Consider the following 14,576-nt stretch of genomic DNA (forward strand, 5'->3'; position numbering starts at 1 on the left):
CTTCTTCCCTGATTCTCAGGCCAGACTCTCTCCTACTGGAGAAAGCCTCTTTCTGGTGACTGATAGCAGTAGTACTGCAAATGCATCAGCTGAATGCAGACCTCTCTCCTCTGAGCCTTCCTGTCATTGCCCCCTCTTCTCTACCTCCACTGGTACTGACAGGGATGGAGAAAGCTGGAAGTTATTCCAGAATGTTGAGTGGCTCCACATTCCGCTGTCACTGCCTTTGCCAATTTCTACTAAGGCTGTGTCCCTTGTTCTACCTTCTTCTGAAAGGAGATGATGGGTGCATCCACATTGCATTTCAGAGCAAATCAGGCCTGTGCTTGTGAAGTGAATCATTTGATCATTCCCACTCACTGTGCTTTGGTTCATTTCACAGAGTAGTCCCAGGGTACATAAACTGGGTTTCTTTTCTATGAAACTATGGTGGAAGATGCACTCCAGTAGCACAATGAATGTGATCTAACTGCTAATGAGCATTTAGAATTTTTGTCTAAGAAAGCACACCCAAAATGTGTATGGTGCAAATGTCAGGTCCTCAACAACACCTGTTCTGCTCTGCAAAACAGCCTCAGTTGAAGACTAGATGTCCATTCTTGAAGGGCCTTTACCAATACTGGCAGTAAGGCAAGGAAGAAAACAGTATTATTCTCCTTCCGTATTGATCAAATTTGGACTAGTAACATAGATCTTAATCATTCACTGGCCCAGCAGTGTACTAGAAACCATTCTGAATTTCAGTTCTTGAGCCACAACATTCAGTCTCATCTTTTGCAGGAGTAGCTTTGTTGGGACAGAAAGACTGTGTGTTGGAAAAAGACAGAGAGAGATCAAGGATTGGGAAGCAAACAGGTTCTCTCTGTTCCTTGTGCCACTGAAAGTTGATTGATTTATCAAGTAATTAATTCATTAATTCCTTGATTATTTATGAAGCAACAATACTCTGTAGATAAGAAACAAACCAGTGGGCCACAAGGTCAACTCCTTCCTTCTCTCATCTATTAAACTACTTGCTGAAAAGTGAAACATCTCAAACAGCAATGAAAACCCTCCCTTGGTGTCCTGCAGCCTGGGCTGACCTCAGGAGACACAGTCTCAGAACCTGTGTGCTCTGACTGAGTGCTTTGTTTTACTTAATAAACTGCCCAGACTGCTTCGTGCTGAGTTTAGAAATAACCTGCTTGCTTTTTAAAGTTAGGCTTAGTAGTAAGTATCCAGAGTTAGGGTGGTGAATTTAGGGGCAGGACAAGGAATCTATCTGTGTCCCTTTTTTTCCTGTTGACCACATTAAATAGTCTTTGCTTCCAGTGCTTCCTTACTCAGAGCTTTTCTGAGCCTGACTTCCACACTGGTGCTGCACAAACTGTGTTCTGAGTCTTTGCTGTGCACTAAACACAAAGTGCCATTTTCACAGTAAATGTCACATATACTAAGAAAGTCAAGATGATTTTTACCTTTCATGAAATTCATTGTATAGTTCTCATTTCCAATGTCTTTCAGTTTTTGCTTGGCCTAAGTGAATCCAGTGTCCAAAAAGCAAATGCTGCACAACCCCCCAGCTATTTCCTTGTCCCATTGGCTCAAACCTGGGGAGGTTCTTTACATTACAGGCAATTGGGGAAATGGTTGCTCTGAAAACTCACAAAGATAAATACTTAAATGAAGTGATAAAATATGTCAGACTCTACTGTGCTGTTGATTAATTCTTAGCTCAGATGTGTTTTCGAAATACCAGAATAGTGCATTAATCAAAGTAGCATTCTCTAAAACATTATGTTTCTGTTACAATATTGACAACTTACTTAAGAAAAGTTATTACTGTTTAAATACAGTTCTTAATCATGTTAAATTCTTCATAAGAAGTAGTATTTCTTAATAGAAGAGAGTTAATACTTTGAATTTGTTGGGAAGACACAAAAAGCTTTCTTACCCGTATACAAAAACAGCATTTTTCAAATGTCCATCTTTTTGTGAGGTGTGGTGCTGGCACAGCTGTCCAGAGAAGCTGCAGTGCCCCATCTCTGGAGGTGTTTGAGGCCAGGTTGGATGGGGCCCTCAGCTGCCTGAGCTGGGTGGGCATTGAGGTCCCTTCCAAACCAAGCCATTCTATCATTTTCCTATAGTTTTGCTAAGATACATAGAAAGGTGGTAAAAAAAGTGCAAAACCAGGCATTGCTTTCCAACCCTTTGACTTGTGAAATGTGCATTGGCAGAGACTGGTGGCCACCAGTTGCAGTGTGACCAGCACAAGAAGCTAGGTATGTGCTTATACTGTTGGCAGGGCACGATAAAGAGTGCTCTGAATTGGCATTGACGAAGAGCTGTCTCTAGAGCCAAAGGCAATATAGCCAAGTCAGCATGCTTCTGTTTCCATGCCAATTAGTCCTGCTGAAAGGACTCATTAACCTGGAAGGAGGTTAACAATAATAACAACTGTGCTGTCTGCAACCCAATCAATATTTTATACAAAGCAAAGAGCACCCAGAAGCTCACAGGCAACGCAGCAGAGAGCCCACAGACACTAAACCAGTTTTCCTTCATCATAGAATCGTAGGATATGCCAAGTTGGATGGGACTCACGAGGATCATCAATTCCAACCCCTGGTTCCACACAGTACCACCCAAGACCCAAACCCTGTTTCTGAGAGCAGTGTCCAAACACACCTTGAACTCCAGCAGCCTGGGGCTGTGACCGCTTCCCTGGGAAGCCTATTCTATGCCAACAGCCTTCTAGTGAAGAACCTTTTCCTGATAGCCAACCTGAAATCATCAGCTCAGGCTGCATACTCTTTGAGGCCAGCGGAGATTTTGCCATCAGTAGATAGCACAGCTAGAATACAACGATGGAAGTCCCTCATGGCAAGATCTGGGTACCCACACATGCACACCCAAGCATAGCTGGGGACCCTCTTCTCCCAGTACCCACCTCCCGGGCTAGCTCCATGCCCTGGGACAAACTGAGGGACACGTGGGTGCAGTCACCCCGATGCAGCTGCCTGCGAGGCAACGCAGTGAAGGGAGCGGAACCCGCGGCCGGCGGACACCCGCTGCCTCAGGGACCAGGCGAGCCCCGAGAAAGCATGCGGAGAGCCGCCGCCCCCGCTACTACCGGTCCTCGGCCCCGCGGAGCCCCGCTCCCCCCTCCCGGCCGGCGGGGAGGCGGGCAGGCGGCCGGGCACCGGCGGAGGGCGGCTTCCTCCGGGGCTCGGTGACGGCCGGCCGCGGGGTGGGCACAGCCGGGTGCGCGGGCGGCCGCCGCGGCTGCGGCGTTGGGGCGGGGGTGGGGGCTTTTTTTGGGGGGGAGGGTAGGGCGGGGTGGGGGGGGGGGGGAGAACGGGGACTGTCGCCTCCGCCTCTTCCTCAGCGGCAGCCAGGGCAGCCGGATCGCGGCGGCAGCAGCTGCTGCTGCTGCTGCTGCGCGGAGGGAGCCCCGGGGCGGAGGGATGTGGGGCTTTGGGGGAGGCAGGATCTTCGGGATCTTCTCCGCTCCCGTCCTGGTGGCCGTGGTGTGTTGCGCCCAGAGGTAGGAGCCGGCGTGCCGAGCCGGGAACCGCGCTGATGGCTCTGCCCCCCTCCCCGCTCCCCAACCTCCCTCTGCCTCCCCCGTCTCTTTCGCCCCCACAGTGTGAACGATCCCGGCAATATGTCCTTCGTGAAGGAAACGGTTGATAAATTGCTGAAAGGCTACGACATCCGCCTCCGCCCGGATTTCGGAGGTGAGTGCCCGCTCCCCCTGCCCCGGGGCTGCCGCCAGCCGGCCCCGCCGCCCTGACACCGCGCTGTGCCCGCAGGTCCGCCCGTCTGCGTGGGGATGAACATCGACATCGCCAGCATCGACATGGTCTCCGAAGTCAACATGGTGAGTAGCGGAGCTCCCTCGCTCCGTGCGGCAAACTTTGCTCCCCCGTTCGGCGTCGCTTCTCGCCCCCGGCTCCCCGGGAGGAGGCGGAGAGCAACACGGTAGCTCTGCGCGGGCGGAGGGCGCGCGGTTCTGGGGTCTGGAGCGAGCGCTGCCGCGGGGTTTCTCCGGAGGAATGAGGGAACCCTCGGCTTCTCCTCGGCTGCCGGGCTCAGCGGGGACAGGAGCGGGTCTGGTGCGTGCTGCAGTTCGGCCCCAGTCGGTGCAGTTTGGTAGTTTGGCGATAGGAGATGGAATTGCTGTTTTGGTTTTCTTTTTGTCCTGCTCCTGAATGGGAGGTGGGTTTTTCTTTGTGTTTCTGAGCGAATTCCTCGTTCTCCTCAATTTGGTTCTTCTTTCTAGCTTTGCTTTTGCGGTCCTGATGCACAGATAGTTGCCTTTATGGCATTGAAATCCTTCTACGCATTTAAAACCTGAGCTCTGTCTCAGTAAATAGGACGCTAAACATCAGCTCTACCTCAGTGCTCTGTTGCAGCGTTGCGAGCTGACAGAGCCCGACATCATGCACGAGCTGCACATTTTCTTTCATTCTGCCCCTTCCTTCACCTGCTGTCTCCAAAATTCAGAGATAAAAACTTTTTGCTGTGCTCCTGATCTTTTACAAATGGCTCTCGCTGGCGCTCAGTACCTGCTTACAGTGCCACTTCTCCTCATCCAGAAGGGGCAAATGGGGCAGTTCACATCCCTAAGAGTTTGCTTTGTGTTTCTTGCAAATTCAGGCAGTAGAGACCTCATTTATTCCATGGAATGTTCTGTACCTGTCGCATTGCTCCTCAAAGAAGTGAAAGCGGGATCTTTGAAGAGTAATTCTGAGTCCTGGATTCACTCTCCCTACCACCACCTTCCCATCTTTGGCTGTGCTCTGTACTTAGCGAAGCAGCGCATTGGGGATTGAATTTGTATGTAACACTGTCTGTGTGTGAAGTGCTACATCAGCAGTAAATATCAGAAAGAGACCAAGGTTGGAAAGAAAACTATGGAATATATGGAGCCTTTTTGTTGTTGTTGTCTTCGTCCAGTTTTGGGAAAGCCTCTTAGATTTAAATAACTACTCTTCCAACCCACTATATCAGGGCTATGAGGAGGAGTAAATAAATACACTGCTTGAAGCGTTGCTAGCCTGGGTAATTAGATCTTACAGGAGGCCAGTGCCTCAAGAGGATGGATGTCCTCTTGTTTTCCTGGGCAGGTGAGCCAGCCCTTTGATTCCTTTAGATCTTGCTGGGCCACAAGTCCATGCCCACTGCTTCCCAGAGCCAGAGCTCTATGGAAGTGAAGAATGTTTTTTGAGTTGTTTTTTTTGTTGTTGTTGTTGTTGGTTTTTGTTTGTTTGTTTGTTTGGTTTTTTTGTGTTTTTTTTTTTTGTGCTCTCTCATGGAGCAACATTAGGTCTGAAAAATGGTGACACGTAGCAACAGAAACAAGTATCAGTTTCTATAAAGGAAGTGCTGAAGTGGTGGTCCTTGCAAAAGCCATGTCAATTTACCTGAGAAAGAAATGAACTTCAGAAAGGCCTTCTAATTGGTGAGCACTGTACTGCAGTGGGATTTGCAGTTGGTCCTGTCTCTTCCGCCAAGGAAAGGAGACTTCTCTGAGTAAGCCCAGCTGCATTCCAGCACTACCCGACTTGCTTTGTTTTGGTTACTCAGGTAACTTTATAGTCATCTGCAAATATACTCATCTGGTGTAAATATTGAGAAACAGTGAATGAGGAAGTAAAGAAAGAGCTTTTCAGAATTACAAAGTGTACCATCTAAGGTAGCATTTCAGAAGAAGAAAAAAGGCAAAGTTAGTTTGGAGACATGAGGCATCTCTGCTGAACTTCACACTTCTTACTAACCAAACTTTTAATTTTTGATGTATTCTTCCATTTAATGCCAAGCAGATATTGTTAACATTGACCTTTTGCCTCACTAACTACTGACATCTCTGACACAAATTTCTATCTCTGAACCGTGTTAATATGGACATTAATTCCTGTGATTTAACTCTAGACATTGGTGTAACCTTTTATAAATTAGCCTGTTAAAATTCATCTCTATGTTAAAAATAAAGTAACCAGGGAATTAATATTCTTCAATTTTACGAATATAAATAAAAAGTTATTACAGCAAGTTTTATTATACTGCCTTCTAGGCAGCCTGTAATGTAGCTTTTGATGATACGTTGACAATCCTTTGTAACAAGAATTATAGTTTGTGTCATACGCTTTTCTATTCTTACTCAAATTGCAGCCTTCTTCCTCAGTGCATCCTCAGTTACGAGGTATTCATCTGACATTCCAGCATTCTAAAATGTGTGCGCTTTTGATTCTTCCTTTGAAAATCATTAAAAGTCCTTCACCTTCTGTAAGTCGAGATTAGCTGTAGCTGTTTTTGGAAGAGACTTACTGAATAGCGATGCGCATCTGCCTTAGGTTACACAGGAAAGTTAACATTTTTCTTTACTTTTGATGTTATAATGCTAAGCCGGATCAAGAGAACTGATGCGAATGTCAGGACTGTGCAGCATCAGATTTTTTATCTGAAAAGTTTTAAATCAGCAGTTTCCATTTCATCTCATAGCATCTTGAAGGCATTGGGTAGCATTACTGAAATTGTCACTCTGCTGTACTGCTTACATCGTACCGAGAACTCAAAATATTTATGAAGTAAAAGTAATACGCCTTCAAGTTTATACTTTGAGTCACATATATGGTAACAACAGTGGATTAATGAAGTTGAATGGCGAAGTGCATTTTTCAAGAAAGAGCTGCAGTCTGCTAATGAGCTGTGCATACATGAATGCACATGAGTGCATTACTTCCCCGCTGTACTTGTGAATGCCTTCACACGGTCATTTGACTGTTCCACAAACTTTCCTTTTAATTGGGTATTTAACCACTGTTATTTTGTGCACCTCTACAATAACTGCATTTAAAAATTCTGCAAGAGCATGTAAAATGTACGCTAATACACATCTCCAAATATAATACTAATTGATAATATTAGAGATAATGCTTAGAAAACACTACAACACCTTTTCAAAAGAGTACTGAAGACCGCAGTTGCCAGATAACAATAGATTAGCTTTATAATAAGTGGTTTTGCATGATTTTTGTTGCTCATGTTCTGTACATTCTGTATTTTGGAGGTATGCTTTGCTTAGATGGTGCAAGCTGAAATAGAGAGTTCTGCTTTTTACTGATCTGTCAGCCTCTTTCCTATCAGACATAATATATAATTGCTGAATTTTCACAGTCTGATTTTTTTGTTCATCATTTGGCCTGTGAATTAAGTGCTTTAATTCCAGACATAATTTCCAAGCATCCAAAGACTCCTGTAGCATTTTGTCCTTAAGAAGTTAAATAATCAATACATTGATTCTCCAGACAGCTCCCTCTTTAAACTCATCATTGCAGCTGGGAGAATAAGGTGCTGTGCTTTCATTTTCCATCATTTGAGGATGTGGTTTATAGTTTGTGGGAGATAAAGCCATAGAGTGGATAGAGAAAACAAGGGGATCCATGCAAAAAAAAAAAGAAACAACACTTTTTTCTCCTTGGAGATCACGTTTTACAGAGAATAGTCTGATCGCTTGTAAGCAAGGAATCTTATGGCACTGCTTTCTAAACTGCTCTCTGCATTCTCTTTGTGCTTACAGGGACTTATGAGCTGTTGATCCACGGTTTTTGAAAGGCTCTAATTTCAATAAAATTAAACCAGGAAAACCCAGGAGGCGTCACTGGCTATATAGTCATCCTGCTGTTCTTGAGAATACTGTACTAAGAAAATTAGTTTGACATAAAGTCAGACCATAAAGCTTATGAGCTGTTGTTTCTGAAAAAGATATAATCTGTTCTATGCTAACACTGTAATTTTTTATTTATTTATTTTTGCATATGTTCCAATATAGAACTTCAGGTATGCATATGGATTCCATTGGGTGCCTGCTGATTTTTTCAGTGTGATCTTGACATCTTACTGACAAACTGTGTTTTAGTTGCTGCTGTAAGGTCAACCAAAGTTCTTACTCATATAGGACAAGCTTTGTCTTCTTTTCTTGGGTGGCGTCAGGAATTATTGTGAGGTAAATCGATTAATACCTCACCTAAAGTACTGGAGGCACAGGACCTTCATGCTTCCACTGACGAGATTTACGAGATCAAGATTTACTTGACGAGATCTTGTCTTACTTTAGATGCCTGAAAAATGGGTATGATTCAGTTCATGTACACTGAGATGCATGCAATTAGATATCTAAGTGCCAGCTGGATTTCTAAGCTCTATGACCGTAGTTAATGGAGATGCAGGACAGAATTTGTCTGCTAAGGCAAATGTGTCTGTTGTCATTTTGGTTCTTGTGTTACACTTGGCCTCCAATTTCCAGTCCTTAAGCTCTGCATCGTGGCTGCATGCTCTGTTCAAGTGTGTTGGATATCATATCAGCTGCTACAGTTTGAACAATTAAGTCTTATCAATGCAGCTTAGAGGGCCCAGAAGGCTATTTATTTTAAGTAAGGATAACATTTAAATAGCATTTATTAGATGCCCCAAAGTATCCCTTTTGTCTCTGACTGTCTCTTCCAAAGGTACTTTCACAGACGTTATGTTGTGCTTGCCAGCCCTGTGCAGGTGTTTTACATAATACAGGGCATCCAAAACAGCAACAGGCAATCGTATTTAGATAAGTTAATTCTTTCTTACTAGAGAATTCCAGCCCATAGGCTGGACACCTCAAGCTTATCATCCAGGTTTGCTCAAGACTCAGGAGACAGAGACAGGCACTGAATCTTTGGACAGCTGCAGTGCTAGGTGCTGTGAAACATAACCTCTGTTTTCTGTCACAGACATAGCCTATGTTTCCTGACATAAACATCTACTTTCTAAGTACTTTGCCAATGGAATGTGAAGGTTACCTTCTGTGAGAGATAATGATTGTGACATATTTTGTTTTGACGATTCGGATGGAGAAATTCAATGGGTTGCAATGATAGAGTGATTACATAATCATTGTTATTATAACCACATTTTCTAGCTACATGAAAAGTCATGTATGTAGTACTTATAACAAATCACGAAAGTATAAAATAGAATATATAATTGTGTATACTTTTGAAAATTTGTATTTTGATGTACAAAGGGAGACTGCTGGATCATACTGAGTAGATATGGTAGATCATATATAGGTATTGTTTTGGCATGTATATATCTAGGTATGTCTTTGATAGATAACACATGAAAAAAAGGAAAAAGAAGGAAAAAAATCTGTCCAAAGAGGGAAGCGTCATCTGAGGCCAACGTAGCCCTGCAAAAAGCAGTGTCATTCTGCTGGTGATGACCCAGCAACCAATGAGGCAGCTAGGAGACAGCAGCAAATGGTGCGGCTGGTAGAGGACCATCTATCTCAGCAGGTTACCTGCCCTTTGGTTGCCAGCTGGCAACAAGAGCATTCTTCTTTCTAATCCTCTGTCTTGGCTGGATCCATTTGCTTTCTCAGGAGTGTCCGTGGACTTGCCCAGCTGGCCTCTGCATCTCTCCACTCCTGTGATGTTTCCCAGCCCCTGCTGAGAGGGAGAGGGAAGTGCTTATAGAGCAATAGAAGTGTTAACTCCTGTCTGGCCAGGGGAACTGACTGCAAGCTTATTCACATAGTAAAGTGGCTGCTGTGGTATACAGGGATCTGGCTGTGAAGGCAAGAAATCACTGCTTTTGAAAAGACAAGGACGTAGTTCATGTTAGTGGACGCCAGCAAGGGCTTCTTGGAATCTAAATCCAGCTGCCAATGTTGAATCGTCTTGACCTGGATGATGATGAAATAGATGCAATCTGTGACAACATCAACCTGGAATACCTGTAGACGTTTCAGGGGACAGAAAGAGAATTCAAAATGATCTTTACAAAGAAGAGGAATGTCTCTAAATAAAGAAGGTGTTAGTTGAGGCAAGCAAGTGCTAGATTTTGTAAGAAAAGAAGAATCCAGTACTTAAAGTGAGAAAGAATTGGCCAGGCTGCAAGACAGAAAAAGGTGGAGACTGTGCTGGACCAGAATCTAAAGTGAATGGAGAAAGTGAATTCAAGTTGCTAGTGAAATAGCACTGAAAAAAAGATTCCTCTTACTCTCATGCATATGAATAGGAGTATCATTCAGAAGACATCATTGACTTTTAGTGGAGTCTGAGCAAGAATGCTCTGTCCAGAATTGTTGCACTGGCTTTCAGGGAGATATAACAGGAGGCATAAGAGAGGAAAAACAGATGTTTTCTATTAAAATAATTAGAAAACAATATATTCCTGGCAATGGTAAAAAGTGAGTTTGTTTAGAACTGAAAAAAGGATGGAGAGAGGACATACACTTCCTAGTATGCAGAAGGCTGGTGGTGAGAGAATGATGACCAACTGCTCTTTGGAACTAATAGGAGTAAAGCCTAAAAAAATTAATTATTGCATTTCAGATTAATTCTCATCTAGCTGCACTTGTTGTACCATCTTCTTTGTTGTAGGTCTTTGAGAAGAGAGTAGAAAAATTCCTCTTCAGTGCTCTTGTCTCTGGAAAGGCTGGCATAGCTGATAGTTTGAGATCTTTTCCAGTGCTGTGTTTCTGTATCTGTGCTCTGGTTTAATTACTTCTGTCACTGTGGGCAACATTGAGATGTACACACAAGCTTGTCTTTCTGTAGTTTAAGATACCCTTACTTATCTTATGCTGATACTCCAGAAGATCAGGAGTCTCCCACAGGTCCCTTGTAATATATGCCACTGGGTGTGGCATATATTACATGAGGTGTAATATTTTGTATTTGTATTTGTATTTTTGTATATTACATAAGGTGTAACATTATAAGGGTGTGTCTGGCCACTGAGGTGCCATTAGTTATCAGTGTGTGCATAGCTTCATCATGATCTCAGTATTCTTACACTGATAGCAGCAGGTGTTGAATGTGTGTTCTCTAAAACATACAGTGCTATCTAGATGTATACCCACTATATCCAACATTTTTTCCATTGCTGTGAAACAGAAGATGGGAAAGAAAGGAAAGAGCAACATTTATATGAAGATTTCTATTCATGCATTGAGTGCTTATCCAGATAATTTATTGACAGTAGTTGTACTGAAAGCTCAGCAGTGGCACAAAGGCACTGCAAACAATCTCATGCTCAGCAGAAGGTGCAAACATAAGACCATCCCTGACACATCTGACTACAGGTCCATCTGGCCAAGTATTCCAACTATAATACTGACTGATAAGGGACGCATAGGAAGAAGAAAATAAGCATGTGTTAGTCTTCTCTGTAATGTGATTCGTAACATGAGACTTCCTGAGTCAGAGAAAGTACTGCTTGTTTAAGTGTAACCAGAGAATTATGGCCATTTAATAACAATGCACTTTTCCCCACAATTTTTATTTAAATAGAGACTTGATTATATAATGAACTCTACCTATCAAGTGCAATTTATTAATATTGAAGGATAATAAAAACTTTTTGTGAAAGAGGTTGAGTAATGTTCAGTTACCATTAGAGGTTTTAACTTGTCCAGGACAAACTTTCTTGTTTCTCTCCTGTGACACACACTCATAAAAAAATAGCTGGAAGAGGAATCGTTTCAATAGGAGAGTTCATTTAAAATTTGTAATTGAATTTCACAGTTTCTTATAACTACAGAAATTGCAATGAAAGAAATCCCTAAGCCTAGGCATGTCTAATTCATTATTCACTATTATGGATTTGAACCAATAATTTTGGCAAAATAATTTGTTCTCTCAGCAGTTAGGAGCCAGTTACAGGTTGCTGTGATAATGTAGCCTGCAATGTGAATGTAATATTGCATACAGCAGAGAGGGGAGGTAAAACAGCTGTGCTGGGAGGTCTGCGGTTACGCTGGGTAATTGGCAGTTCAATAGCAGTTAATGACTTTTTTCTTTATACTAATAAGAATGTTGAATTTTCATTAGTTCATGGATATGTCTCCATGGCACAACACAGTGTTCTGCAGGGATGCAGAGGTATGTCTGGTACAGCTCATACAGTTTCTGGAAGCTGTGAGGTTACATCAACACAAAGCAGAAGTATCAGGGGGAGTGAGGTCCTTGAATAGGGCTTTTTTTTACACGTCTGGGTAGGGATTATCCAGCAGCCATCAGAACTCCCATAGCAGAGGGGACATAAGGCAGTGCTTTATGTTCTGAGGTGAAGGTGGAAGACAACTGGGGTGACCAGCCCTACAGAGATGCCTGTCTGGAAGTACTAGCAAGGAGATGGGGTGGGAGATGATAGCAGGTTGTCCAAGGATGGGTGCTCATGCTCACCGTTTAGTTAATGTTGAGATGAGTTCCACCTCTTGTTCGTCTTTCATGGACCTTTTCAAAGGTGAGTGAGAAAATGTACCAAACTGGTTCACAGCTGATCTTCAGCAACACCAGGGGTGCTGCCAGCAAGTTAGGACACAGGTAAAATTCTGTGTCTGATTCAAAGTATCAGGGGTAGTTCAGGTAAACTGTGCAAGTCCTGAACTGAAATACATGTAAGACACAGAGAATAACCTTTAAAAGCAAGCTCAAGTCCAAGTGATTAAAAACAGCTCATCCCTTGATCTCTTAATTGAGATGTAGGATAGCCCGACTGCCAGACTCTCTCAGTACCTAAAGGAAGGGCTTTATTCTGGAGTCACATGTGGCTATGTGCTGATTGCATCAGGAATGTTTTAACATCCCCCATTTAGCTTCTTACTTATCCATCATGGGCTGAGCACATTGCTGTGGTTCCATCTGATGTTGTAGGTGTATTGCAGTTCATGTGCTGTGTGAGCCCTGTTGTGCTGGGCCCTTTGCTCTGTAGGACTGGGCTGGTGTAAAGCCTTTTCAGGAGCTGTGTCCCTCTTGTATTTTTTAGTGGAGAAATGAATCTGGAAGAGTAAGAACCAAAATCTAATTAGGATAATAAAATGTAAACTAGAGGAAACTATTTTTCAGTTTAATCACAAGTTGTTTTCTATTAAGTACTTTGCATGAAGATCACTGTCTTGTCATGGTTTCTTTGCCACTGTAGTTTTTAAAATGCACTTAAATTTTAAAATTGAAGATATGAGACAAAATGCACATAAATTCTGAATTTTAAAAAGCACCAACTCAATATGAGAAAGCTGAGTAATAAAGTAAGCCTTGTTCTTCATTAGAGATGCAAAATATGAGCTGAAGCCATTTCCTGTACCATAACACAGTGACACAGCTATGTTTCTCTGTACCATCAGTGTCTTGCTTTAGCTTCTGACCTCGTTGGCTATTCAGGTAATGACACACAGCCCTTCAAAGCATTTTCTGAATGTGTAAAATATGCTTTTCTCTTGGATAACAGAAACATATCCCAAACCAATTGGCATTTTGCATAGCAAAATGTTTGCTGGACTTGAAGAATAGCTATGACCTCAATTTCCATTCTGGAAGCATCCTATAAGCTATATATCTGACAGATTTAAGAGTCACCGCTCTCCTGATAATTTCAAGAATGTCAAGATTTCAGTGCTTGAGGTCAGGCATGTATTCATGATACGTTAAAACACTAGCATTTTATTGGTATTCAGGTGTTCTCCCACCTGATACTTGGGTGTTCTCCAAAGGTCAGTGCAGGCTGGGTCCTTTCCCAGCTGGCAGTGTAGATGCAGCTACTTGTTCTATGAATCAGTCAGCCCATTTAGACAAAAGATGTGCAATACTGTGCCGCTTTTCCTTTGGACCCTGGCTGACTTTGCTTCGTACGATACACGCATCCAAAAAGTGCAATTAATTTTGCATGGATGTAACAATCCAGTCATCCCATGAAGCCAAAGAGAAGCAACTCTCTGGAGGGAGTCATAACCTGAAGGTTAAGAAGGTAACAGTGTAGAGAGCTTGTATCTTCCCATTCTTTGTACAGGCAGCGTGGCTTAGGCACGGATGTCTGTGTTACATTTCTGGAAGCCACCTGTGTGTCCTCTTGCTTCCATGCTGTCTGAGCTTTTTGTTTGTCCTATAGAGTGTGTTCATAAACATATGTGCACATGCACTCCGCGTGTTAAGGAATCATGGTCACAAACTTGTTTCTCAGGGATGATCTGTCTCTGGGTTTTGCTTCTTCATAGCATTTTTTTCAGAGAAGACAATGTGTTCAGCTGCATCATGTGGCCAAAATGAGCAACGTAACAAGGACTTTGAGACTGGATTGGAGCCAGCTATGCTGGGCAACTACCACACAATTAAAGCCAAGGGGTGACCAACAGGGCAAGGGCAGTGATTGTCCCCCTATACTCTGCCATTGTGAGGCCCCATCTGGATTACTGTGTCTGGGCCTGAGGCCCAGAGCAGGAGAAGGATGAGAGCTTTTGGTGCTGGTCCAGAAGAGGGCTGTGAAGATGATCAGAGTGCTTTCTCTTATGAAGAAAGTCTGAGGGAGTTGAGCTTGTTCACTCTAGTAGAAAGAAGGCTCTGGGGAGACCGCATTGCAGCCTTGAAGGGAGTTTGTAAGCAGGAGAGACTGACTTTTTACATGGGCACACAGTGATAGGGCAAGGGGGAATGGCCTTAAACTAAAAAAGGGGAGATTTAGATTAGATGTTAGGAGGGAATTTTTTCCTTAGAGGGTGGTGAGGTGCTGGCACAGCTGCCCAGAGAAGCTGTGGTGGCCCATCCCTGGTGGTGCTC

At 43.4% G+C, this 14,576-nt stretch overlaps 1 protein-coding gene across 1 annotated transcript in view; it reads left to right on the top strand.

Moving 5' to 3' along the window:
• The first annotated feature begins 3,343 nt into the window (after positions 1–3,343).
• The window catches only part of GABRB3 (gamma-aminobutyric acid type A receptor subunit beta3), a 112,820-nt gene continuing 101,587 nt past the window's right edge, over positions 3,344–14,576 (top strand). The window contains exons 1-3 of the mRNA XM_048930880.1: positions 3,344–3,526; positions 3,628–3,719; positions 3,795–3,862. Coding sequence (XP_048786837.1) covers positions 3,447–3,526; positions 3,628–3,719; positions 3,795–3,862 — 240 coding nt within the window. The 5' untranslated portion in view covers positions 3,344–3,446. The remainder of the gene's footprint in view (positions 3,527–3,627; positions 3,720–3,794; positions 3,863–14,576) is intronic.

The sequence above is a fragment of the Lagopus muta genome, chromosome 1, assembly GCF_023343835.1.
Source record: "Lagopus muta isolate bLagMut1 chromosome 1, bLagMut1 primary, whole genome shotgun sequence".
In the NCBI taxonomy this organism is placed as follows: Eukaryota; Metazoa; Chordata; class Aves; order Galliformes; family Phasianidae; genus Lagopus; species Lagopus muta.